The 24305-nt window shown below is 37.9% G+C and overlaps 6 protein-coding genes across 7 annotated transcripts in view; 3 read left to right on the top strand and 3 right to left on the bottom strand.

The window, feature by feature from the left end:
• Positions 1 to 21: 21 nt before the first annotated feature.
• On the bottom strand, positions 22 to 9778 carry LOC133529007 (polymerase delta-interacting protein 2). 2 transcript variants are annotated; one of them, XM_061866579.1, is made up of 7 exons: positions 9610 to 9778; positions 9259 to 9538; positions 3875 to 3919; positions 2565 to 2742; positions 1909 to 2072; positions 1433 to 1638; positions 22 to 1308 (listed from the first exon to the last, which is right to left on the bottom strand). In XM_061866579.1, exons 1-7 carry the CDS (start codon positions 9696 to 9698, stop codon positions 1194 to 1196), a joined length of 1077 nt encoding a protein of 358 aa, XP_061722563.1. In that variant the 5' UTR covers positions 9699 to 9778; the 3' UTR covers positions 22 to 1193. The 2 variants fall into 2 exon arrangements, with proteins under 2 accessions (XP_061722563.1, XP_061722565.1); XM_061866581.1 differs by lacking the exon at positions 3875 to 3919 and having other exon boundaries at positions 9610 to 9776.
• On the top strand, positions 4169 to 6686 carry LOC133529004 (uncharacterized). Its single transcript, XM_061866576.1, has one exon. The coding sequence runs from the start codon at positions 4234 to 4236 to the stop codon at positions 5668 to 5670; it is 1437 nt and encodes a 478-aa protein (XP_061722560.1). The 5' UTR covers positions 4169 to 4233; the 3' UTR covers positions 5671 to 6686.
• A 257-nt stretch (positions 9779 to 10035) lies between the features above and the next one.
• LOC133529005 (short-chain specific acyl-CoA dehydrogenase, mitochondrial) lies at positions 10036 to 14100 on the top strand. Its single transcript, XM_061866577.1, has 5 exons — positions 10036 to 10287; positions 10419 to 10796; positions 10876 to 11291; positions 13032 to 13274; positions 13502 to 14100. The coding sequence occupies exons 1-5, from the start codon at positions 10251 to 10253 to the stop codon at positions 13643 to 13645; spliced, it is 1218 nt and encodes a 405-aa protein (XP_061722561.1). The 5' UTR covers positions 10036 to 10250; the 3' UTR covers positions 13646 to 14100.
• Positions 13941 to 17131, bottom strand: LOC133529008 (actin-related protein 2/3 complex subunit 3-like). The gene is made up of 5 exons (XM_061866582.1): positions 16802 to 17131; positions 16548 to 16724; positions 15341 to 15536; positions 14823 to 14884; positions 13941 to 14208 (listed from the first exon to the last, which is right to left on the bottom strand). The coding sequence occupies exons 1-5, from the start codon at positions 16805 to 16807 to the stop codon at positions 14113 to 14115; spliced, it is 537 nt and encodes a 178-aa protein (XP_061722566.1). The 5' UTR covers positions 16808 to 17131; the 3' UTR covers positions 13941 to 14112.
• A 126-nt stretch (positions 17132 to 17257) lies between these two features.
• Positions 17258 to 17965, top strand: LOC133529009 (coiled-coil domain-containing protein 86). Its single transcript, XM_061866583.1, has 2 exons — positions 17258 to 17558; positions 17655 to 17965. The coding sequence occupies exons 1-2, from the start codon at positions 17368 to 17370 to the stop codon at positions 17953 to 17955; spliced, it is 492 nt and encodes a 163-aa protein (XP_061722567.1). The 5' UTR covers positions 17258 to 17367; the 3' UTR covers positions 17956 to 17965.
• Positions 17966 to 18806: 841 nt separating this feature from the next.
• Positions 18807 to 24305, bottom strand: part of LOC133529006 (signal peptide peptidase-like 3) — a 28589-nt gene continuing 23090 nt past the window's right edge. Inside the window, exon 10 of the mRNA XM_061866578.1 lies at positions 18807 to 23817. Coding sequence (XP_061722562.1) covers positions 23743 to 23817 — 75 coding nt within the window. The 3' untranslated portion in view covers positions 18807 to 23742. The remainder of the gene's footprint in view (positions 23818 to 24305) is intronic.

Genomic DNA, 24305 nt, shown 5'->3' with positions numbered 1-24305 from the left:
AATATGAATAATAATAAAACGTTCACAATACTGTAATTTTAATAAAGATCTATGCATTTATTTAAAAGAAATGACTAATGAATTTCAAGTGGAACAAACAACGGATGCAATGAATAGGTTCATAAATACTATAATTAAATTACAATATAAATACAACTATTTCGGACAGCGACGTGCTACTTTTCCTAAAGAATTGGCTACAATGTTAACGTCGTCGATACGATAACAGTTAAAATTAGTTATGTCCATAAAATAACGGGTTTTGACGTTGAGTAAACACTGAAAAGCGAAACTCAAAATAGAATTATCTCATTAGATTATCTGCTTATATGTATGAGGTATCTTAATAAAAAAATCTCCATCATTGAGGTACCGGTCCTACCGGCGGGGAAAAGCTATTTACTGTTTTCTTGCACAGAAAACGTAGTCAGGATAACTATCTATGCCGACTGTACATATGGAGGAAAATATGTACGGAACTTTTTTCCAAAAGAAAACATTCAGCTTATTGTCACTTGCTAATCGTCGGCGGTGGGACAGAGGCAGATAGATTAGCTAATGTATGACTTCTTTATCTTTATGGTATTCGTTGCTTTTCTATGTCGAAATAAAAATTTAATCTTTCTGGAACTTGAACTGAATAGTTTTTCAAGGTTTAGTTTTTTTTTAGGTGAATTTTATAGACGTTTTGAAGTTCGTTTTTCAGTTTCTCTAGTTTACAAGTCACAATTCTAAAATGGTGATAGTATGGCCTCACGATGTTTTTATTGTTCCTTAACCATTTAGATCGCAATTTAGGAAGCAGAAGTCTAAACAATTGGTATATTCTTTTCAGATTTTACATTGTCATATAGGCAAACTTTTCAAATGATAATGAAGCATGCTATCACAGAGTATTTATTGTATAAGTAACTTAATCTCAAGCTACAATTTCAATTGCACAAAGAAACTTAAGTGAATAAAACATACCTACTTTTATTAACGCTTAAATTTAGGTGTTAAGTGTGGCCAAAAATTATATCGTCTAGGGTGAATAGTATTTGTTATTTTAGTCAATTTGATTTCGATGCGACTAGTGTGATCAAAACAATATTAGTTAATAAAATTAAATAACATTTAGTTCTGCTTCCCTCGTCGCCAACTAAAAACCGCCTCGTGAGTTTCCTCGTCGCCAACTAAATAGGCGTGTGACGTCACGCGGAGGGCGCGGGCGGCGCAGGCGCGTCGTCAGGTTTGCTCTCGAGCGAGAATGGCGGGATGCGGCAGTCGAACGTGTAGCCGTCCTCGCGCTCCATGCGAAACGTTCCCCTGCGCGAAAAAAAATAAAAGTCGAGGCAGATGTGGCTAGACTGTTATGATGTACCGCTATAATTACACCCAGCTACAAAGGCGACAGCGCAAGTCAAGCGGTATGGCCTACAATACAACGTACCACATGTGACCCGATGGCGCCTGCAGGCTGACGTGGCTGGAGTACTGGAAGGCGGGCGAGTGCCTGGCCAGCACGGGCTCCTGGCCGACCACGCCGCGGCCGCGCACTGTCTCGAGGGTGCCGGAGAGGGAGAAGATCCGCCAGTGCCGCTCGCGCAGTTGGACTGCCGCAGCGCCGAGGTTTTCTAGTCGGATACAGTACCGCCACTGGACAAAGATTTATAATTATTCTTGGTCTTTTGTCATCAGATTCCTTAGCTATTTTAAAATTATTTAGACAATATTTCATAAAATTTAAAGCCGCGTATGGAACGAATAAGACAATCCGAGCACGAACTGTGTTGCAAGCAATGTCGACTGAAGAGTTTGCAGGGTATGCGCCGAGTGCGGTAGTATGGGGGGCTAACGGGCCCCTACAACTCAGAACTGCACAAGTATAGTCATAAAGTGGCCATACACGTTTGCAGGTGTACTTACCCAGTAGACAGCGCAATTCTGGCTCTCGCGGCTGCCCATGTAGAAGGGTATGACGGTGACACGCACGCCCTCTGTGGTCTCGCGGTGGACGTCGCTGAGCTCGAGCCAGGGGTGGTTCTTCTTCTGCCACGCGCGGAGCGTCTCTTGCGCTATGAAGGGTGGGTCTGCGAACAATGAATATTAACTAAATGTAGATAACTAATACAAGAGCAATGGAAACGGAGGGCCCTATTTAAGGACATTTATTTATGCCATATTCATGTTGCACAATGTTTAAAAGTGATAACCTAATGTCTCTAGCTGCTGAGCACACTGCATCTGACTCGCGCGCTGAGTGGGATGTCACTCTAATACGCGCATAGCGTTGTCTCGCTCAAACATGTCAGCCTTGCGCCTGATGGTCGCAATAGATGGTACCACCGTTTAAAAGACCGATAATTAGCACTTCACAACAATTTTTGGTTGCCCAGGAATAATGTAAATGCCTCTTTCTAACAGAAACAGTCTAGTACCAAGTTTAAAATCGTAGGATGATACAAATGATGAATGGCCTGTGGGTACTTCCTTCCTCATGGTCTAAAACGGTAATTTTTGTAAACAGCAGTGCCTTACGAATTTCCACGTATAATATAAAAGCCTTAGGTGTCTACACTCACCCTTGTCCGGGTTGTGCATGAGGAACTTATCGAACAGCTCGTGCTGCAGCGGCACGCGCTCCACGGATGAGTAGGGCATGATGTCATCGTGCGCCACGTAGTCCAGCCCCGGGATGGCGTATAGGCTGCGAGATGACTCTTGGTTGCCTAGGAACGTCACTGCCTCTGTTTGAGCGCGCTGCAATCAAGTTGTGATATGTAATCAGAAATGCTAAGAATTCAAATCAGTTTTTATGTAATGTCTCACAATATAACTATAAAATATTAGACTTATTTATAACATTATATATAATATAACATTCGCGACTATATGTCTCTGTGTATCTCACTAGGTACATAATTATCATATATATGTATGTTTATTCATATATATTTAATTTGTATATATGTAGGTATATTTAAAATGTATATTTGTGTAAGCATAGTATCATATCATCGTAGTCTCGACTTGTGTCTATTTTCCTATCAACTCTTTACAATCCTGCACCAAACTGTTTCTGTTTAGCCCAATGGTTGACTGGTAGAGAATGCCTCGAGGTGTTGAGTCCACCATTTTGTTTTGTAAATTTGTGCATTAAAGTTTAAATAAATAATATGTAGATTACAAATAATGATCTTCCTGAATTCCTGAAGAAAACACCACTTAAATAGAAACACAGTATGTGACATATATAATGAACTTAAACCATCTTCATCATCATCTTTGACCCATATTAAAAGACCTCCCCATACTCATAGGCGCTTAGCACACTGCAGGCTATTCTAATTGGATTTAACTAATCAGTTCTACTATTGCATTTACCCTGTCAGAATACAACTGTATATTTTACGAAACTGTATAATTACAAATATGCAATGATGACATATTTTTACATTAAAGTAGGTATTATTGTTAGATATCTCAGTTGTCATTGGCAATAAGGAAATATTAGATCTATCAAAAAAGGGTGGGTGTGGTCGCCCAGTGCCCAATAAATTATTTTCAATTACAGAATGTGATGTAAGTATGCTGAAGCAAAAGAAAAACAAATCCACATTTTGAAAAAAAAAAAACAGGTTTCCAATCTTGTTTTTTTTTTGTTAAGTTGTGTTTCTAGAAACCTTTTAGAATGTCACACAACTCAATTCATCATTAACTAGAACTTAGTTCAATAGTTTGATCTTAAAAATAACCCTATCAAAAGCACATCAAAGCAGCACAACATTTAAAAAATCAGTTAAAAAACTGTTAAACTGCATAAACACACAACAATAAGCACTTTGGTTAATTGTTATTCAAACAATTATAATAATCCACTTTTGATTGGTACCTTTTTTTTCCACTCAGGTCTCATGTCGTAGGTTGTTTGCACAGCCAAAAATTAACATTTTAATATTATATTACAAATAATAAGCCAAACACCAATATATTGTATGCCCAATCCACATAGACACACCTTGATATTTATAAAGATATGAAAAAATTAAAAACAATGTAAATATTACTTACACCTAAACAGTACATTTCAAAGAAAAATTTAGAAATAATTATCAAAATAGAAACAAAATACCAATAAGCTAGAGTTAGACCAAGGTATCTCTGCAAGGTATCTCGAGTCTTACGTCAAACGCGGCGCAAAGCGGGTGTGTGCGTAACGGTTAGTGTTCCGATGCGGGGAGTGCCGTGAAAATGTCGAACATTTTAAAATGTAATTTGTGTAACATCGTAATTGACGAGTTGTTATCTTATATACAAAACAAACTATCAGTGATTGACGATATCACTCTTGTGCGTATCTGTACGTCTGCGTTTTCGAGTGAAGAAATAAAGAAATCGAAAACGTTACTTTTTGAATCGCTGTCTACGGGTCAACGGAAAATTGTGCGAAAAAGGAGCGGTAAAGAAGCGCGTGATATTGATGACATCGTGACTGCGATGAGAGCCGCTGAAGCTGATACATTACCGGTGTTTGTTGCTCGAAAATTGGAGAAATTGCCCCCTCTTTCTTTCGACCACCTTGACTGCACAAAGCTTTTAAAAGATATAGTAAAGCTTCAGAATGACCTGGAGGAAATTAAATCTTCATATGCGACAAAAAGCGAACTGGAAAATGTACGAGTTGATGTGCAAAATTTAAAATACGTTTCGCTGCCTCAAACCCCTTTTAACGCTGTAAACAATAGGAGGGGAGCCTGGCTACATGATAGCGGCCCCAAAGGCCTAGTATCGCAAATTTCGCATTACAATAGGGAGTCTTTGGATAGTGAAATTGTGCCATCCGATATTCATTCATCGACGTTAAGTAACAAAATTGCCCAGCCAGTTAGCGAAAAAACAGAGTTAGGCTCCTTTCACATCGATAGTACAAAGACAACTGGTGATAAGAAGTGCGTAATTAGCGGTACATCGCCAAAGATGACTCAGGTGTTGAGGCAGGAATCTCGTACCGCGATCAATACACCGAGTTCTGCAGCCTACCCTCTTTCGAAAAATTGTGATCAAATTATATCTCAAATTAATATTACGGATTCTGGCGATGACAGTGCTAATCCGGTGGGAGGGGACGGACAATCACAAAAAAATACTGCTACTACTTCTTTGCAGCACGAAATGAATTTGGTAAAAAATACGACGAGTCAGCAGTTGAACGCTGATACCGTTACGTCAGGACCATATGACGAGCCGCTAAAGAACGATAGTGACGATGATTGGCAATTACCGAGGACAAAAAGAAATCGTAATAAGACAAAATATCGTTACAGTGGTATGAGAGGCATTGCCCGAGATGCGGTAAGCAAGTTTAAATCGGCGGGAAAAAAAGTGCCTATTTTTATTTCAAATGTTCACAAGGACACCTCTGAGTTGGATATAATCGAATACATAAAAGACAAAACGCAAGAACGTATCTTCTTGAGGAAAATTACTATTAACTCCGAGAAAGACCACAACGCGTATAAGTTTTTTGTATGTGAAACTAAAGTTCCGCTGTTCCTTGATGAAAAGTTATGGCCGGTGGGCATTATTTTCCGAAGATTTGTGAACTTTAAATATAATCATTACACTTCGAACAGAGATAGAGTATCTTCTGTGGACGGCCAGCAAAGAGACAATATTTTAAATGGATAAGATATGTAGATTTGTAAGTTTCAATTGCAAAAATGTCAAGCGATCAGTTGATAGCGTAAGAGAACTGTGTCGGTCGTGTGACGTAATCGCGCTTCAAGAGATTTGGTTACAAGAGGGTGATCTGACATATCTTAGTAGCATCGACGATCGGTTCAACTGCGCCGGGACCTCAGCTATGGACACGACGGCGGGCATGCTGAGAGGGCGGCCGTACGGCGGAGTAGCTCTGTTATGGAATAAATCGGTTTTTCGCGACGTGTCAGTGATCAAGTGCGATAACCCGCGCGTGTGTGCTATTAAGGTAATGTTAGGGAATAGGTCGATGCTAATATTGAGCGTGTACATGCCTACGGATTGCTCGGAGAATCTGCCGGAGTTCACGGATTGTCTCGGTGCGGTAAGTGCTATCGTAAACAATAATAACATTGAGTCGGTTTTCATACTCGGAGACTTTAATGCTCACCCCGGTCAACCGTTCTTTAGTGAAATGATAGACTTTTCGCGTGATCACGCGTGGACGTGTGTTGATGTGGAAATGTTGGGTGTGCATTCCGGCTTATACACTTTTATAAGTGAGGCTCACGGATCGCGGAGGTGGCTGGACCATTGTCTCGTTACGGATTCTGCCATTGACTCGGTGGTGAATGTCTACGTTAAGTTGGACGTGTTTTGGTCCGATCATTTTCCGCTTGTGTTGGAATGTAACCTTAACATACTTAGGGAAAAGGTCGCGATTAGTAACACGATTATCAGTAACACTGTGAAATGGGGTGAAAGGAAACCAGATCAGATTTCAGCTTATGAACTATATTGTAATGAGAGTTTACGGCTAATCAATTTCCCTGAAGCCCTTATCTCTTGCGGGGATCACAGGTGTAATGATTATAGTCATAGACATATTTTAGATACTTTGTATAAAGACATTATCACAGCGCTTTGTAGTGCTGCTACCTGTACTAATTCGTGTACCGCTAGACGTAGTCGAAGAAAAAAGGTGATGGGGTGGAACAAGCACGTCGGCGACGCTCATAGAAAGGCTAAAGAAGACTTTCAGGTTTGGTTGTGCTGTGGCCAGCCTAACAGTGGAGTAATTTATAATAACATGATCACGAGTAAAAGAATTTTTAAGTCTCGTCTTAGGTGGTGTCAGAGCAACCAAGACCAAATAAAAATGGATATGCTAGCCACACATCACTCCAAAAATAATTTTAGGTCATTCTGGAAGTGTACAAATAAGCTGAATACTAAGCCAAGCCTTCCTGTGAGCGTCGAGGGCTTGTCTGGGGCTAAAGACGTTGCGAATATGTTTAGAGACCATTTTTATGTTAAGTCCCCTCTGGGTCCGTCGACTGTGGTTTTCAATTCTGCGCCAAGTGACGTGGAACCGGTAACGCGGTTCACGGCAAAAGAGGTTGCTCTAGCCATAAAAAATATGTCGAAAGGCAAATCCCCCGGCCATGACGGTCTCAGTGTGGAGCATTTACAGCACGCGGGCCCCCATTTGCCGAGGTTATTAGCTATGTTTTACTCATTATGTTTGGCCCATGCTTATATGCCTAAGGACATGTTAAAAACAATAGTTGTACCAATTATTAAAAATAAGACTGGCGATGCGTCTAGCAAGACTAACTACAGGCCGATTTCGTTGGCCACTATTGTGGCAAAAGTATTCGATAGTTTGCTTAATGCGCAATTAGCGAAATATATAGAACTCCACGATAACCAGTTTGGCTTTCGCCCACATTTATCTACGGAATCCGCTATTTTGAGCCTTAAGCATACTATTAAATACTATACCAACAGAAATACAACAGTTTACGCGTGTTTTTTAGATTTATCTAAAGCATTCGATCTCGTTTCTTATGATCTGTTATGGAATAAACTTAAAAGAAGTAATGTCCCTGTAGATACTATAAATATCTTGTACTATTGGTATAAGCATCAAGAAAACAATGTGAGGTGGGCAAACTGCTTATCGGACGCATACAGGTTGGAGTGCGGGGTGAGACAAGGGGGGCTATCCTCACCTTTGCTCTTTAACTTGTATGTAAATGAACTAATCGTTGCGCTTAGCAAGCATCATGTTGGATGCCACATAGATGATGTATGTGTAAATAATTTATCGTACGCAGACGACATGGTGTTGTTGAGCGCATCGGTTTGTGGCCTCAGAACACTTTTGCAGACATGTGAGGAATATGCATCCGAGCATGGTCTAATTTATAACACTGCTAAGAGCGAAATCATGGTGTTTAAGGCGGGGCCCAGAGACCCACAACATGTTCCCTCTCTTGCCCTTAATGGAGTACCTCTTAGCAGAGTTCAACAGTTCAAGTACCTCGGACATGTGTTAACCGAGGACCTGAAAGATAACGCAGATATGGAGCGGGAGCGTAGGTCGTTGGCGGCACGAGCGAACATGATCGCCCACAGATTTGCACGTTGTTCAACTATAGTAAAAATAACCCTTTTTAAGGCGTACTGTACTTCCTTCTACACTAGCAATCTGTGGGCTCATTTCACTCAAAAGTCGTTTAACTCCCTACGCGTCCAATATAATAACGCGTTCAGGGTGATGTTGCGGCTGCCGCGCCACTGTAGTGCATCGAGCATGTTCGCGGAAGCGCGCACCGATTGCTTCTACGCCACTCTGCGCAAGCGGTGCGCGGCGATGCTCAGCAGAGTGCGCGCCAGCCGCAACAGCGTCCTAGCAATGATCGCAGACCGGCTGGACTGCCCCTATTTGAATCACTGTATAAGTGTTCACGTAGGTACAGGTGCCAGTAATTGATAGGTACTGACGGATTGACGGATGTATTTTAATATTTAATTTATAACAAACTTTAATTTAATTTTTATTGTAATGTCTATTTTAATCCTATGTTAATATAATTTGTATTGTGTGGACCATTGTTGTCTATAAATAAATAAATTGATTGATTGATTGATAGCATTTTCTTTTTTTTTTATACCACTACGGCAAAAAAGCATACGGCTGATGGTAAGCAGTCACCGTAGCCTATTGACGTCTGCAACACCAGAGGTATTACATTTTCATCATTAATACCAAATTTCTATGTATAATAGTTTTACGATACATGTGCAGAAAGTAGGTAATTTGCAACAAGTGGCGATAATTCAAAACATGACCAAAGGGAGTGCTTTAATCGACATTGTTGTGAATTACCTATTCGCATATGTATTGTACAACATTTTACAGGCCCTTTAAACTGCCAACATAGGCAAAGTGCTTATTCCCAAACTAGTGCGGGAAAGAAAGTAGCACCATATGAATTGTAAAAATAATTGTTTATTATGGCCCTTGCTTTGTTCTATTCAAGTTGGTGCAAAGTTAGCTTATATGGACTCTAATAACTAGTAATGGGATTTCTTTGAAATAGCAAATATTGCGATTTATTCCATAGTAAGCTCTTTATCTTTCTCTCTGATTATGATAACAAAAGTTAAGACTTTTCTTTTTTAAAGTAGGGATGAGGCTGATGATACATATGTAGAGACTAAATTGAACAGAATGGCAACCAGTACAAGCCATGCTTAATAATAAATATATAATTTGTAAACACTTACTATGTATGGTGCATCCCTTGTATCTATCAGCACCTGGTAAAAGGTGTGAGTCCTGCCCTTGACCTCTTTGCCTACGTTAGAAAGCGTATCCCCGGAGGCTTCTCCTGAGCCTGATGTCTCAGGATTCTCCTTCTTATTGGATGCATCTCTATCATACACTCTCGCAAGCCAAGGGAACAGAATCACTCCTCTATACCCGAAAACTTTATGTAGAATTAACTGCCCAGTGTCATATTTTCCAGAAGTCTTCGGAGCTTCGAGTTTTCCGACTTCAGCCAATCTAAAAATTTAAATTAAGAGGTTATGTACGTAATCTTTTGATGCACACAAATGAGGAATTACAAGGCCTACCTAGTGTAATGAGCTACTTGGTTAACTAAAATTCTAGAAACGGTTAATCTTAATGGATTTGTTGGCACAAATCTCAATAATATCTCCATTTTATCATTGTAACTAGTTATTTTTTTCGTATTATCGAGATGTTTTTGTTTGACAAATAGCTGACGGACATAAGCCAATGTTGCCTATGATATGATAGGAATAAATTATACGATGATACCATGATGATACTTCGTCACGTTGTATTAACTTAATTTTCAAGTTTTTACTTAACCGTACTAAATTTTGATTATAAAAAAATATTTTCAAAATATTCAGTATATTTAAATACAAATTAAATTAAATCAAATTACATTAGTCGCACCAAGGGTTGCAAGAATAAAAAGACATTATACAGTTCAATGCAAAAAGTTATATGTCATATTTTTTTGCGTTCAAATTTTAATCTTAATTCTTTCTCTTACAGTCTATTGTCTTAAAAATAAAGTTTTTATCTAACGATCTTTTAATTTAATCGATTGCAATAATAAAAAGCGGACAAACGAAGTATTCGATTGACAGCTTGGAAGAGTTCAAAGTACTTTTTATCATTGTTTTGTTTTCGTTAACTTTTAGTTAAATTACTTAGCATTTAATTTTATTAATTAGTGATCATGTTGAGTGTTCTGGCTAAATCGGTTCCGGCATTAGGTAAGGTTTGCTACCCTCTTAAGGGGTACTAAGAACAAATTAATGCTCGCAGTATTTCGTGGTCATAAATATTGTTTTTATGTAATCTCAGTTCTTAATTCCTGGATGTTTACCTATATTTTAATTTGTAGCTCCTATCCGTAATTCAAGATGTATAGCTTCACTGTCAGCTCTATCCGACACATACCAAATGCTCCAGAAGACGTGCCGGGACTTTGCGGAGGGTGAACTTAAGCCCAATGCAGCTAAATATGATCGCGAGCATTTGTACCCTGGAGATGCCATCAAAAAGATGGGTGACTTAGGTCTTATGGCCATAGCAACGCCAGAAGAACTCGGTGGGGCAGGGTTGGACTATCTGGCATATGCTATAGCGCTGGAAGAGATATCCCGAGGGTGTGCGTCGGCGGGCGTCATCATGTCGGTCAATAATTCCTTATACTTGGGACCTGTGATGCACTTTGGTAATGACAAACAGAAGCAAGAGTTTGGAACCCCATTCTGTACCGGTAAATGATACTTTATCAAAGATACATTATGACTTTAAAAAACGTTAAATAATTTTATCTACATTATTTTTGTACCTAGGTGACCCTGTGGGCTGTTTTGCTCTATCAGAGCCAGGAAATGGATCTGATGCTGGTGCAGCATCAACAATGGCCAAAGATGGTGGAGACAAATGGGTCTTAAACGGAACTAAATGCTGGATAACCAATGGATATGAGAGCAAAGCCTCAGTTGTGTTCGCTACCACAGACAAGAGCCTAAAGCATAAAGGGATCTCTGCATTTTTAGTACCAAAGCCTACCAAGGGCTTAGATTTAGGGAAGAAGGAAGACAAATTAGGTATCCGGGGGTCATCAACATGCTCTTTAATATTTGAGGACTGTGAGATCCCGAAAGAGAATATATTGGGCAAGCCGGGTATGGGATTCAAGATTGCCATGATGACTTTGGATGCAGGGAGGATTGGTATTGCTTCCCAGGCATTAGGCATAGCTCAGGTAATACAGTGCATTTTTAAACAGATATTTGGTGTCTTACTTTTTGAAGCGCATTGTAATATGGCTACTTGGAAAATAAATCATCTTTATCCTTAACACATTCACTGCCAGACAAAAAACGGGGCACTGAACTGCACATCTGAACAAAGTTCACGAGCGCCCACCAGGTGGGTTCCCGGCAGTGAATTTGTTAATAAATTGCTCAACTTAGGACTTTAGACAATAATTAAGATAAACATATCAAACACTAGGTGTGTGCATTGTGTATTGGAATGGGGTGCTTGGCACTGAAAGTGTTAAGCATAGTTTGTGGTACCTGTGATGCTGGTGGTCCCAGGTTGGAATTGTTAGGCCATTTATTACTGTGAGGGGCACAGACACATTGTCTAGTACCACAAAGCCTTAATAAGCTTGTAAAGGTTCATTTCCATCAGATAATATTTATTTTGAATTTAGATGTTAAAGGCATTGTATTTACCTCAGTTTTTATGATACTGACTTTGAATAATTCTAATAGTAGACAGTACCTACTACGTAATAACATGTGGTCAACGGTAATAAAAACGTTGAATTCATTATTAAATAATTATTTTCCACATTCTTGTGAATAGTTATATACTACCTGGCTACCTGTCAGCATAGCACACGAGCACTGTGATGGTATCTCGCACGTGAGATAGACTGCCCATCCCTCTCTTAAATACAGTTAAAGAAAAGAAAGATAGGCAGTCTATCTCGCAATTAAGTTGCCGTATTGTATTTTCACAGTTTTTGAAAAATCGTACTGGGTTTTTAGATCACAATACAGTTGCCAAAAGTTTAATTAGTAATCTTGAGAATCTTGATTTTTTTGACTTTCGCTCTATAGAAAAAAAACACGAATATAGGTCTAAACAGCATTTTTTTTTACAATTTATGCACAAAACTTAAAAATATGAAAATTCCTTTGAAAAATGTGCAATTTTGTTTTTGAGCGAACTTATTAGCCGGGTCCACATAGAGCGAGCATACGCGCGAGGCAATATCCTCAGGCACAAACCAGTGTAGACGTGCCGCGGCCGAGGCGGCGCGCGCGGGCGAGGAAAACGCACGCGTCGCATCGGCCGAGGCACGTCAACACTGGCCGGTTTGTGCGTGAGAAAATTGTCTCGCACGTAAGTGCTCGCTCGCTCGCTGTGTGGACCCGCCTATTGTTTACTGTTTTTTGTTAAAAATTACAACAAAATAAAATTAATAAAGATGACATCCGCGGTCCCGAGCACGCACAACCACCTCGCTCACGCTTAGTGAGATAAGAACACGAGCCTACGGGGAGTACGGGGCCCTAAAGTTTCTAACTTTCTATGTACAATAAGTGCTAAAAAAACTACTTACAAACTTCACAAATTATCTGTCATGAAAATAATCTGCCGCCGAGTGTAGACATGGGTGGCCAAAGGTGCTTACAAATATCTGAACATGCCTCTATTGTCTAGACGCTAGAGTGCTTGTTCAGATATTTTTCAGCTCCTGGGCCGCTCTGATATATCTGATGGCGACTGTACAAGCCCTAGACTATGTAGATTAGATTTCAATATATAGCGATAGACCGATAGTATTCTCTCTTAATTATCTTCAAACAAAAGTATGACATGCGAGGGCCGCAAAACAAGTGACGATACAGGAAAAATCAGGAGAATTTATGTGGTAAGAATAAGTTACTGTTATTTGTTATTCTTTAAACTGTAAAATTATTTCCAGGCCTCCCTAGACGTGGCCATAGAATATGCATCAAAACGCATGGCGTTCGGCAAGCCCATAATGAAGCTGCAAGCCATCCAAAGCAAGCTGTCCGACATGGCGCTGCAGCTCGAGTCCGCGCGGCTGTTGACGTGGCGCGCGGCGTGGCTGAAGGACAACAAGATGCCGTTCACGAAGGAGGCCGCCATGGCCAAACTTGCAGCCTCTGAAGCTGCGACATTCTTGGCGCATCAGTGCATCCAGGTATAGATACAAAAAACCGGATTCTCTTGTGTCACAACCTAACACCATAGAAATTAGGCTGCGTTTCCACCAGAGACGTGCGAGGATACGTAGCGAGGGTATGCAGCAGGCTCTTTTCAAATAAGCAAAACTTTTTCCATTCACGACTTACAGGAATGTCTACTTATATGACTTGCCCTTGATTAAAACTTTGCACCATCTTTTAAAAATGATTCTAATTGTTTCAGATTCTTGGTGGCATGGGATACGTATCAGATATGCCCGCAGAGCGACATTACAGAGATGCCAGAATTACCGAAATATACGAGGGAACATCCGAAATACAGAGGCTGGTCATAGCTGGGCAGCTCATCAAAGAATATGGCCTTTGAACTATCCTACCTCAAAACAATAGTCGAAGAAATATGGTAAGGTCCATGACGTCAGAATGTATGTGTTCATTAATGAGAAAGTACTATTTTAGTGACAACTTTGTGTTTAAAAGTTGTTTAGTGATTACCATCAGGCGGGCTGTATGCTTGTTTGCCACCGACGCAGTATAAAAAAAAAACATCATTTGCACAATATATGTATCTAAAGTTAATTGAAATCCGTGAATTTGAAATTTACAATTTTACATAAAATATATGGATGAAATTTTGTGACATGCCCAAATCAAAGGCGAACTATTTTCAGTATTTTATTGCTATAATACTCTTACGATGAAACAATAAAATTATTAAGTATAAATTAAGGTTTGATGCACTTTTATACAGAAGGATAATGTGTAAGAATCATGATAAGTCAAATAAATGCTTATAATATAAATACAAAGTGAGTACATAAATGTTGTCCTGTTTTACTGTCCGGGCCCGGAGAGTGACTTGTCCATGAATTTCCTCTTGGCAAAGCAGAGCCACCATTTGCTGGGTTTTCCGTCTTCTGTGGCAAACACCTGGAACAATAGTTTAGACCAGCTTTATGTCAACTATATAGACTAAAACAATTGAATACTTATTACTTTAGGGATATATCACTAGTGTTACCAAGCCCTAAATCTCAGACTTTGCATTAAAGTAAACTAATAGACAAAAAAGCGGATATATCATATTTAGCTGTATACATAATAAATGACCAGACTAGAATGAAATCCAGATATAACATTGCGTTCAATAATCTAGTTACATATCATAAGGAATTTTTTAAACCCTAATATTAACTTTCACCTGAAGCAGACACCATTATGTATTGTATACACTTAAGTAGTGGTCTACAGGTGGTATACAGTGTAAAATCCATATAGATAACATCACTCTATATAATGTTTCCCCCTCCCTATAACATCGACAATTTTTGCTCTACTTGGTTTACTTTAATATTAATTTCTCTCTATTTAACAAAAACTCTATAACATCCTTTGAGTGTCGCTATAACCTCCTAAGACCCTGAGTACAAAGTTTTGAACTTTTATTATGTAACTAAGGGTTCCAATTCAACAAACAAATTATTGGTTCTGGGTCTCAGGAGGATATAGAGTTTACACTACATACATATTTTAAAAAATCTTACCTTTTCACAGACTCTAGCACCAGTCTCATGCCTCAGTTGCTGTAAATATTGTCTCATCAAATCTGTAAAAAAACGAAACCACATTTATACATTTTCTCACTCTTCTATATTAATCTATATAGTATGGGAAGTGCAATGATACCTATATTATTCAAGTGACCCAAACGGCCCAAGACTGAAGAGGAGTGGAATAATTTGTCTCAAACTCCAACAGGGAGAGGTGAAAAGAAGTAGAATGAAGTTAGCTAATAATAATTAACCAGTAATTCATGTAAATATTTACAATTTAAATTCTACCACCAATAGGTATGCCAGAAGACACAGTAATATAGTTTGACACAGGAAAATATATGTGTTACATACTTATGTAACACATATATTTTCCTGTGTCAAACTATATTTCCTTAACAATGGTGTCAGTTAGAGCAACAATAAATGGCAGAACATTCTTTTTTCAACAAAACCCAAACATGATTAGGAATGTTTGTAGGAGATTAGAGAAAATATTTATCACCCACCAGCTTCCTGAGGACTAGAGGGCTTGGCATACACAGAGTTGAGCGGAAACCCTGCTTCTCCAGGGATGTCAAACTTGGATATGGCCAGCATGTACATCTCCTGCTGGCCCTGGTTCTTGTTGGAGCACTTCTGGAGCCGTTTTAGACACTCCGAGATGTACAGAGTAAGGTAGATGAGCACTCTATCTGCATCAGACTGAAAAAAGATTTTACCCTAATTTTCATTGAAACCTTGGGTTAATAATTTGGTATGGCAATTTATATGATTTTAAACATTGTTTTTTTATATTAACCAATTGTTCTTTGGTCACAAACCAGTTGTAAAGGTGTTACATATAATGTGGTTAGTTCAAGTGACACCATGTAAGGACACAGCAACATTAATACTACAGTGAACTTAAAAGTAAACAACTTTAAACAATTTACATAAATAAATATTATAAAAGTATTTTAATCATAATTTTCGTTAATCTTTCACACTGTAAAAGCACTTATTAGTAAGGAAGTTTTTTCATTTATTTTGAAATAATTTAGGCTATTCTAAGTTTTTTTGTGAATTCGGAAGGTGACTATAAATTTTTATACACATAAAATGAGGGCTAGATGTAACAAGATTTAATGAGGAGAAAGGCAATTCCAGGTTTAAACTTCGGTTGTTTCTTTTATTATCTATTAGTAGTGAATAAAGATGGGTATGTTTTCTCATAAATTTGCTTGTTTCATAGATGTACATTGAAGCAAGGCCGAGTATCCGGTGTTTAATAAAGTAAGGTCTACAGGAATCCAGGATAGGATAGTTGATCACTCACTATATTCACTAGTATTCTGGTACTTTTTTTTTGTAATATGAAATTTGTATCAACATCACAGCTATTTCGCCATAACACAAAAAGGTAAACTAACCCAATATTGGTGCTAAAAAGTAAGAGTTGAAGAAAAACCATACTATAGCCTAAAATACTGTTAAAGATGCCAACCCTAAGTGTGGTATTGACAATAGCCTAGCTACTGTTACAATGTTTTAAAAGTGTACGTTTTGGGCTGATAGAGGAGAGGGGATGAGGAGGGGAGGAGAGGAGGAGTTTTGGGTTGTTTGGAGTTTGGGTTGTATGATTAATTTAAACTCATTTCAGCCTCTTTTCCTTTGCCATAGACAGTTTGTAGGCAGCCAAGGCTAATTTTGTAGTAAAAAATTTGCATAACTTACCTTAATTTCATAGAACCTAAAAAACACATTAGCCTTAAAATAATTAAGTGCTTCATCGATAATGTCCAGTTCCAACTTGGCGTTGTTCGGGGCGGGTCCCCGGTTGGCCGTACGCAGAGGCAGCAGCGCCAGGTTGCCGATCGACTGAGTGTAGTCCGTTAACGTTGAATGATACGCCTGCAAGCAAAGACCACTGTGAACTAGTAATAGCACACGTAAACTAGTAAATTTACTATAAACTTAACACGACATACAGGCATTTTTTTACAGTTTCGTGGTTTTCCTTGTGTGAAACGTCCGCTGAAAACTACACCTCGTTATAGTTCTTAAGCGAATTTACAGCGTTTCAGAAATTCGTGAACACACTATTGACCAAGCTTACTTAATGACCTTTCTGTAAAAATCTAAACTGGGACCACAATTATCACAAATTTACAAAATTTTGTCACATACAGAGAACCGACAGACATGAATCATTTACGATTCAAAGAGCATATAATCACTACGTTCTATTACGATTATTTTCAAAATAGATTAAATACAAAGAGCATAATAATCACTACGTATTAAATACAGAATTTGATTTGACGTTCCCTAATGTTTCAAAATGAGACTATAATCAGGTTAGCCAATATTAGAATTAGGCGTCTAAAACAGCGACTTGAATACTCCTATTTCCTAACTACTGTGTCTGTCAAATCAGTGACTGACATTTACATTACACACGTGTTTTTATTTAACATTTATTTCTCGTGAGTTCATTGCATAAATTGCATTATAGTAGTGATTTTTTGTATTTTTACCTGTGTAAGTGTTGAAAATGGCACAAACTGTAGAGGACCAAGTCCTCTCTATAGTACACAGTTTAAAACAAAATCTAGAAAAGGAATCTGAAGACACGGTTGAAACTCAAACTACTAAATCGTCGTCAAAAAAAGAGAAGAAACAAAATCCAGAAACTATAAGGGGTCATCCTAAATCTGGACGCTTTTGGAAAACTCAAAAAGAAAGGTAAAATACTCTGCACTTTATATAATCTAGTATATTGATAATCAAATTTCCTCTACTAGTTACCAAAATAAAAATAACCCATATGTATCCTTTCAGGTTTGCTACAGTTAATAAGACAAAAGGGCTTACGCAAGATTTTAAAAAGAAGACTGCCCTAAGGTTAGAGCTAAAGAGGACTAAAGAATTATCTCGGCAAGTTTTAGAAGAATTGAAACAAAAAGAACAAGCTAGAAAAGAAAGGAGAAGAGAGAATATCAAGCGTTCGGCCGAAAACAAAGCAAAGGCTGAGGTTGTTCAAGTCATTACTAACTCTGCCAAATTGAAGAGAATGGGTAAGAAACAGCTGAGGTTCATCCAAAAACGGGACACTAATAAAGAAGTTGAGGCAAATAAATAGACATGTCATATGATTTGTTTTATTAAACAGTGGTCTGTCTTCAAGAACACATAATCACAAATATAACAGCACAATTTAGCTAATTAACAAATTTTGGCTCAGGAATGCTTTGTCAACAATCCTATTTCATCACATTCTTAAACTTGTCATTATTGTCATATGGTCCAATGTTCTGATTTGTCAACATTCCTGACAATTCCTTTCACTTTCCCCAGTGCTAATGTATCCATAGTCCTATACGGTCCACAGTGCTGGCATCAAAGACATGTCAGTCGCTTCACTATCCTATTTCTATGGCTGGCATTGGTGGAAGTCAAAATGACAGATTAACAAAACTTTTCAGTTGGAATTCAAAAGTAAATAGGTGACATGCATTTTCCTCGCCTGAGCGCGCCGTCTCAGCCTAGGTATGTCTACACTGGCCATTTTATGGGTGAGGAAATTGCCTCGCATGTATGCTCACTCAGTGTGGACCCAGCTAATGAAAAGTGCTGATACTGTCTTATTTATAGAAGGCAGTCAGCATAATGGGTGGTACAATAATGTTGAAGAGCTGGCACTGTGGTCAAAATAGGAATGTAGACAATTTAGGACTGTGGTCAAAATAGTAATGTTAGGAAGATGATGATTTAAGAATAGTATGCTAACAACCTGGTATTGTGGACAAAGTGATCCTGAGCCCAAAATTCTTTCTAGTTTATCAAAATTTAAATCCCATTGCATTCACAATTAAATGCATTTTAACCAAGCTAAGTTTTCACTAACTTGGCACTTTTGATATTCCCATGATTGCAAATATGACAAACAATTGTAAGTGGGAATATTTTGATAAGGGTTTTTAAATAAAATACTTTTCTACTTCCATCTAATATTTTTATTAGGTATTTTGTCAGTATTCTTTCACAGTTCACAGTACTTATACATATAATAAAAATACTAAATGTTTTTTTCCCAATTTTGAGGATACTGAATGTTAATGGGCGATATTTACATCAGTAGTGCAATTTTTGACAAGATGTGATACTTGATACAACATCAATCTTTTATAATATGTTTGTATGTACATCAATGGAAACTCTGAATGATACTTTACACAATAAAATTTAAATGCACCAAAATAAGTAATGATCACCCTTAAAATAGACAAAACATGTTACTTTAAACATTCCGTAGAAACAATTTATTAGGATAGATTTAGTTTATCATAAACACTAATACTCGTACAATACAAACAGAGAAATTGATGCTTTTCAAATTTATATTCCATACATAGTTGTAAGCCTCAATAAATAATATCACTTTTCGTCATAATCAGAAAAATACTGTTTAATGTATATCTCCACATTGTAAACTTATTATTATCTTTTTAATAATAACTACTACTTAAAACATTTATTCAAATTAAATGAAAAGTTCATCAAAAATCAAATCACACATACCAAGTATATAATTCATTATCATAATATGAATCTTATGATGTAGTGTCTTACATAACATCATTCATTAAATTCAATCAAATAATTTACAACAACAATACAGTTGTGTGAATAATAACAACATTAGACATAGCTTACACCTACATCCAACTAACTCCCGTAACATATAGAAATTCTAAATCTTTATTGAAAACATCAGTCTAAGGCAGTGACAACATAGTTTGATCATAGATAAGATAACCAAAATGATGACTTGGCGGTTACAAAATGACTAAGTAAACATTAGCAAAAAAAACCGTATGCTCTGACATACAATACAATAGTTTAAAGATCCCAACCAACACATTCGTGACACATAAAAATATATCAAATCCACAGTAGCTTAAGAGATTCTTAGAGAGATCTTTGCCTATACGTGCAATCTTATAATTTTACTTAAACTGAGTAGATATGACAACCCCCAGGGCAAGTTTTTTGGCGTTTTTTTCTTCGTATTATTTTGGCACCCTTGGCTTCTAAACATCCCTCGCCCACGAAAGTTGTCCTAATAATATAACTAGATGCATTGCAAGTAGTTTGTGACATTACAGTATTTCAAAAGGCGATTATAAAACCCTGCAAAATGATTCTCCTTGAGTATTGTGATGTCATCATATCGTTGTACACTAAGTTCAGATGAAATGAGAATGAAAATGAAAAAAAAAAAAGGTTGAAATATGACATGCTATTTGTTCCTTACGATAAGCGTAATGTTGGCATATACTTGTCAGTTATAGTTGCGCATATGATAGAAGGGCTCTGAATATAATACAAAATACACTGGGAAGTAACTGATTGTTCTTGAGACAGTAAGGCGACAGAGTCTTTTCTATATAAATATACTTTCGACGAGCTCAAATACACCATACATGTATCGGAAATTAACATTGGCACCCTCGTTTATCTAAGACCTTTTGAACGCCAAGAACACCTAAAGTTGTCGTTACTACGTCGTGCCCACAGCGCCAAAGACAACTATAGGTGTTATGGCGGACGCTGTCAAAGTAACCTTCACACTTTCGAGTAAGGTTTACATTAGCTCCCTTGCGCCCGGGACCTTGGCGTTTGAGTGATGTTTGTTTACGATATCAGGCATTCAAAGTGTTAACAATGAATCTGCCAAAATAGGCGGCTCAAGTTGCGCGTCACATGTTATATACTTATATTATATATATATAGATGCCACTGAAATGATTAATTAGTGAAGAATAAAATGCAAAAATGCATTAACTTAATAACGAATAAAACGCACTGGCTTGTTCCTTAGCATACTTTACAAGAGGTGTTAAGAGTTACCCTGTGCTGTAACTTCCGTTCGACTAAAAATAATTATTAATTAGAAAAAAAAGCGTATCATCTAGCCTAACATATACCTTATAATATGTCTTTACGTTAACCCATTCATGGCCACGAACCACGAAGCGTACACAACACGCCGGGCCACCATACAAACCGTTTTCAGCTAAAACGTGTGACTCAGCTTATGGGTCTCGGGGCCTGGCGCGAACGTCAAAGAAATTGCCGCTTATGAATCCGGTCCGTTGGACAATATTATGCAACATTTTTACTAACCAACTGTTTACTGTTCATATTAAAATATATATATATATATATATATATATATTTACTAATTTGTTGATATTTGTAAGAAACTAAGAATGAACATTTTAAAGCCTGATCAGAAATAGATGATCATTGTCAAGAGGGCGCTGTTATTTTCATATAATTATAGGGTTCAGAAAAATATGAAAAAAAAAAGTTCTAATAAATTCTGCATTATATTTTTTCTTTTCGTTTATCTCTCGTGATTATAAATACTACGAATAAATACATTTTAATTAATCAATAATCGCAAGAATTAAAAATAAAGAAACCTGTTTATCTAATTGAATTTGGATTGTAATCCGAAAAAAATTATCTTACCGGCAGGTTCAATCACATCCACACCCATTTCATTGTTGTTTATTTCTTGCATCATTGCTGTTAAATCAGGATGCATATCATTCAACAGAGGCGAGTTCAGGGTTCCAGTATTCGAAGCCTGGTCGTTCGGGTGAAGCAGGTTCGGAGTCCAGTTCATAGCACAATTTGTCAGGAGGTCAGGAGGGTTCAAATTCCGGGTATCCATAGCCAAGGTCACAAAAATCACAAAATACGAAATCACTGAAGAGCACAGAGAGGAGCATAAAGTCGCCAACGAATAAATCTACTAAATATAATTTCCCATGTTACTCTAAAATACATCCTAATAGAGGGGATGGGGTGAATCATTTCTTGAGTTTATGTCAAAAATACCACGTTAAAGATAATACCGCCGCTAAATCCGCCGCCGCCCAGGTGCATCCATTGTTTATTGTCCAAGTGTCTCCGATAATCTTACATGTGGCCGGTCATGAACTTTGTTTTGGTAAACGTCATTATAATATAAACAATAGAGCACTTAAAATGTATTATAGTACTTATTACCACGAAAATGTTTAGAAAAAAATCTTTTCTTTTAAATATTTCTCACACACTATTGCGATAATACAATATACCATTTAGTTGGCGACTGTTTAAGCTGCCCTGTTTTTATAATGAAACAAAAAAAATTGGCATGGTAATAAGTTTGGTCCTTAGAAATGTTGCTTGCTACCATCCAAACAGTAATCCATTGTAAAAAGGTACAATTTGCAACGAGTTTCGTCATGAAATAAGCTTTAAAACCAAGTTATAAAGTTTATTTTTGCGTGCTATGAAGATATGTGTAGTTTTTACAATTAGCGCCAGGCCACGGTGACCCATACCTTGAGTCATGTCAATAACTTCAGGCATAAATATATTTTTGATATTTTTGAAATATAGATTTATCCAATTGCTTGGGACACGTATGTATCTCGAATTTCAGAATATTTACTATATTACACTTCCAGTAAACCAAACTTGAATATTCTAGACCCTGTTTCACTAAAAAAAAACATGTTTACAATTATGTTTTTCAACATGCCTTATAAAGATGGTTGTTAGCTCAAATTATACTTATATTATTTCGTCATATTACGTTTTGTTTATGTTTAAATCAGAATTTATTCACGACTCACATGTGAGTCACGGGCCCTGCGCGACTGTTTGAACATGACCCATACGCTGAGTCACGGGCCCTGAATGGGTAACGCGTCAATTCACTTCATACAGCCGAGCGGTACAGCTCGCGTGGCGAGAGGGGAGTAACCTATCATTTTCAAGGCTTTTGGTCAACTGTAGAACATCTGTCTCTTTCACATTAGTATACTAGTGAGACAGAAATTATGATTATCTAGTTTTGGTACGAATAGAAATACATAAAAAATGTGGTGGAATGATTTTTGCTTGGTTATCGCTAAAATTATTTATGCCTTCTTAACATTTAAAAATAAAATATTAGCTATCTCTCATATATTTCATCTAGAACTGTATCATAATATTTTTATTGTGGTTTAGAAATAATAATACTAATAGTCATTGTAATATGACATTTGTCCGTCTGATTCTATACCTCGCAACACGAGCTATACACAAGTACAATTAGTATCCTTTATTGATCAAAAGCCTATAAAATAAGAGAGCTGCTCAACTGCGGCTTGTCCACTCAAGTAAGAACACTAGATGAACTTAAACAGAGCAAATCTTGCATAAACCATAAACTAATTATAATTAGATAATATTTTAGGTTACCTTCCCATTGGCAAGTCAGCTACCATGAAACTTGGTTCTCGCTTTAACAGTACATTTTTACAAGTGTTTTTACAGTATTTATTATAACTTTAATCAAAGGTGGTGTCGCTTAAATCCCTCGCTATGCTCAAGATTCTAGAAGCCAACTCGCGCTATTAAAATGCCGATTACGTCGTAGTATCACAGCGAGCACGAAATACCACCATTCTAATTAGAAAACAAGTATTACGGTCGTAGTAAAAATACAGGGTGACTAAAATATAACGTTCGAACGGAGACCGAGCCACCGGATGCTAGATCCATAAGTGTAAGGCCTGAGTGGACGCTCGAACTGGCCGTGCGGCGTGCATGTTCAACAAATGCAAACGTATAGAAGCGCCCGAGCACGCTGCTCAAATCACTAGTGAGCCCGACGCCACACTGAACGCGCCGCTTCGAGTGTCCATTCAGGCCTTACACTTACGGATCGGTACGAACTGAGTGGTCACTCGAGTGCAAACGTATAGGAGAAGCCAGTCAGTACACCTGCACGCGATAGCATACAGTTAAGCGAGAGTCGGTCATGCACGGGAGGCTCCAGCTGCGGGGAGCGGCGGCGCGGCGGCGCGGGGCGAGGCAGTCACACGTCGAAGTCGGCGCCGCCCTTGCCGGCGGGCGCGATGAACGGCTCGCTCCACATCCTTCGGAGGTCGCCCTGCGAACCGGACGCACGTGTGTTACTAATTAATCGACAAAATAATAACTGTCGAAACTGCTCACAAAATTTCACAAATCAGGTCGGAAACGCGACAGGCAGGGAGACCAACTAAAGATAAGAAAACAATTTTGTACAAGCTGGAACTGATACGCTAAGCTCGAGCTTCATACTCGCATAGTTAATCAAATATATGAAATGCATGTGCAAAAAAAAATACAAAAAGTAATATCTACATCTACACACGCATACACGTCCGGGGATCGAACCCGGATCGTCGCTGTTATACCACCTGCCACTATAGGATATACGTATGTATAAATCGGTGAAATTAGGCTATTTATTCTCGAGAAGAATTAAAAAAAAGAGGCCGCGACGGAAAAATCTTACACCTTTTTTCGCCTAGCCCCCATCCGATAAGGAAATTCTTTCCAATAAAATAAATGAGTTCAGCTGCGAATAAATTTTCTTGCGAAGGACCTAGCAGC

Source organism: Cydia pomonella, chromosome 20 (assembly GCF_033807575.1).
Source record: "Cydia pomonella isolate Wapato2018A chromosome 20, ilCydPomo1, whole genome shotgun sequence".
NCBI classification, from domain to species: domain Eukaryota; kingdom Metazoa; phylum Arthropoda; class Insecta; order Lepidoptera; family Tortricidae; genus Cydia; species Cydia pomonella.
The sequence above is the reverse complement of the archived record's forward strand: the minus strand, read 5'-3'. Positions and strand labels throughout refer to the sequence as shown.

Excerpts from the sequence above, each read along its gene's own strand:
- LOC133529004 (XM_061866576.1), top strand. The coding sequence starts at position 4,234 with ATGTCGAACATTTTAAAATGTAATTTGTGTAACATCGTAATTGACGAG.
- LOC133529005 (XM_061866577.1), top strand. The coding sequence starts at position 10,251 with ATGTTGAGTGTTCTGGCTAAATCGGTTCCGGCATTAG. Across the intron at positions 10,288-10,418 it reads TAAATCGGTTCCGGCATTAG|CTCCTATCCGTAATTCAAGA; the intron begins GTAAGGTTTGCT and ends TTTAATTTGTAG. Across the intron at positions 10,797-10,875 it reads TGGAACCCCATTCTGTACCG|GTGACCCTGTGGGCTGTTTT; the intron begins GTAAATGATACT and ends TTTTGTACCTAG.
- LOC133529009 (XM_061866583.1), top strand. The coding sequence starts at position 17,368 with ATGGCACAAACTGTAGAGGACCAAGTCCTCTCTATAGTACACAGTTTA. Across the intron at positions 17,559-17,654 it reads TGGAAAACTCAAAAAGAAAG|GTTTGCTACAGTTAATAAGA; the intron begins GTAAAATACTCT and ends GTATCCTTTCAG.
- LOC133529008 (XM_061866582.1), bottom strand. Across the intron at positions 15,537-16,547 it reads TTAGGTTCTATGAAATTAAG|TCTGATGCAGATAGAGTGCT; the intron begins GTAAGTTATGCA and ends ATCTTTTTTCAG. Across the intron at positions 14,209-14,822 it reads GTGCTAGAGTCTGTGAAAAG|GTGTTTGCCACAGAAGACGG; the intron begins GTAAGATTTTTT and ends CTATTGTTCCAG.
- LOC133529007 (XM_061866579.1), bottom strand. The coding sequence starts at position 9,698 with ATGGAGATATTATTGAGATTTGTGCCAACAAATCCATTAAGATTAACC. Across the intron at positions 3,920-9,258 it reads CAAGGGATGCACCATACATA|GCTGTGCAAACAACCTACGA; the intron begins GTAAGTGTTTAC and ends TGTTAATTTTTG. Across the intron at positions 2,073-2,564 it reads CATGCACAACCCGGACAAGG|ACCCACCCTTCATAGCGCAA; the intron begins GTGAGTGTAGAC and ends CATTGTTCGCAG.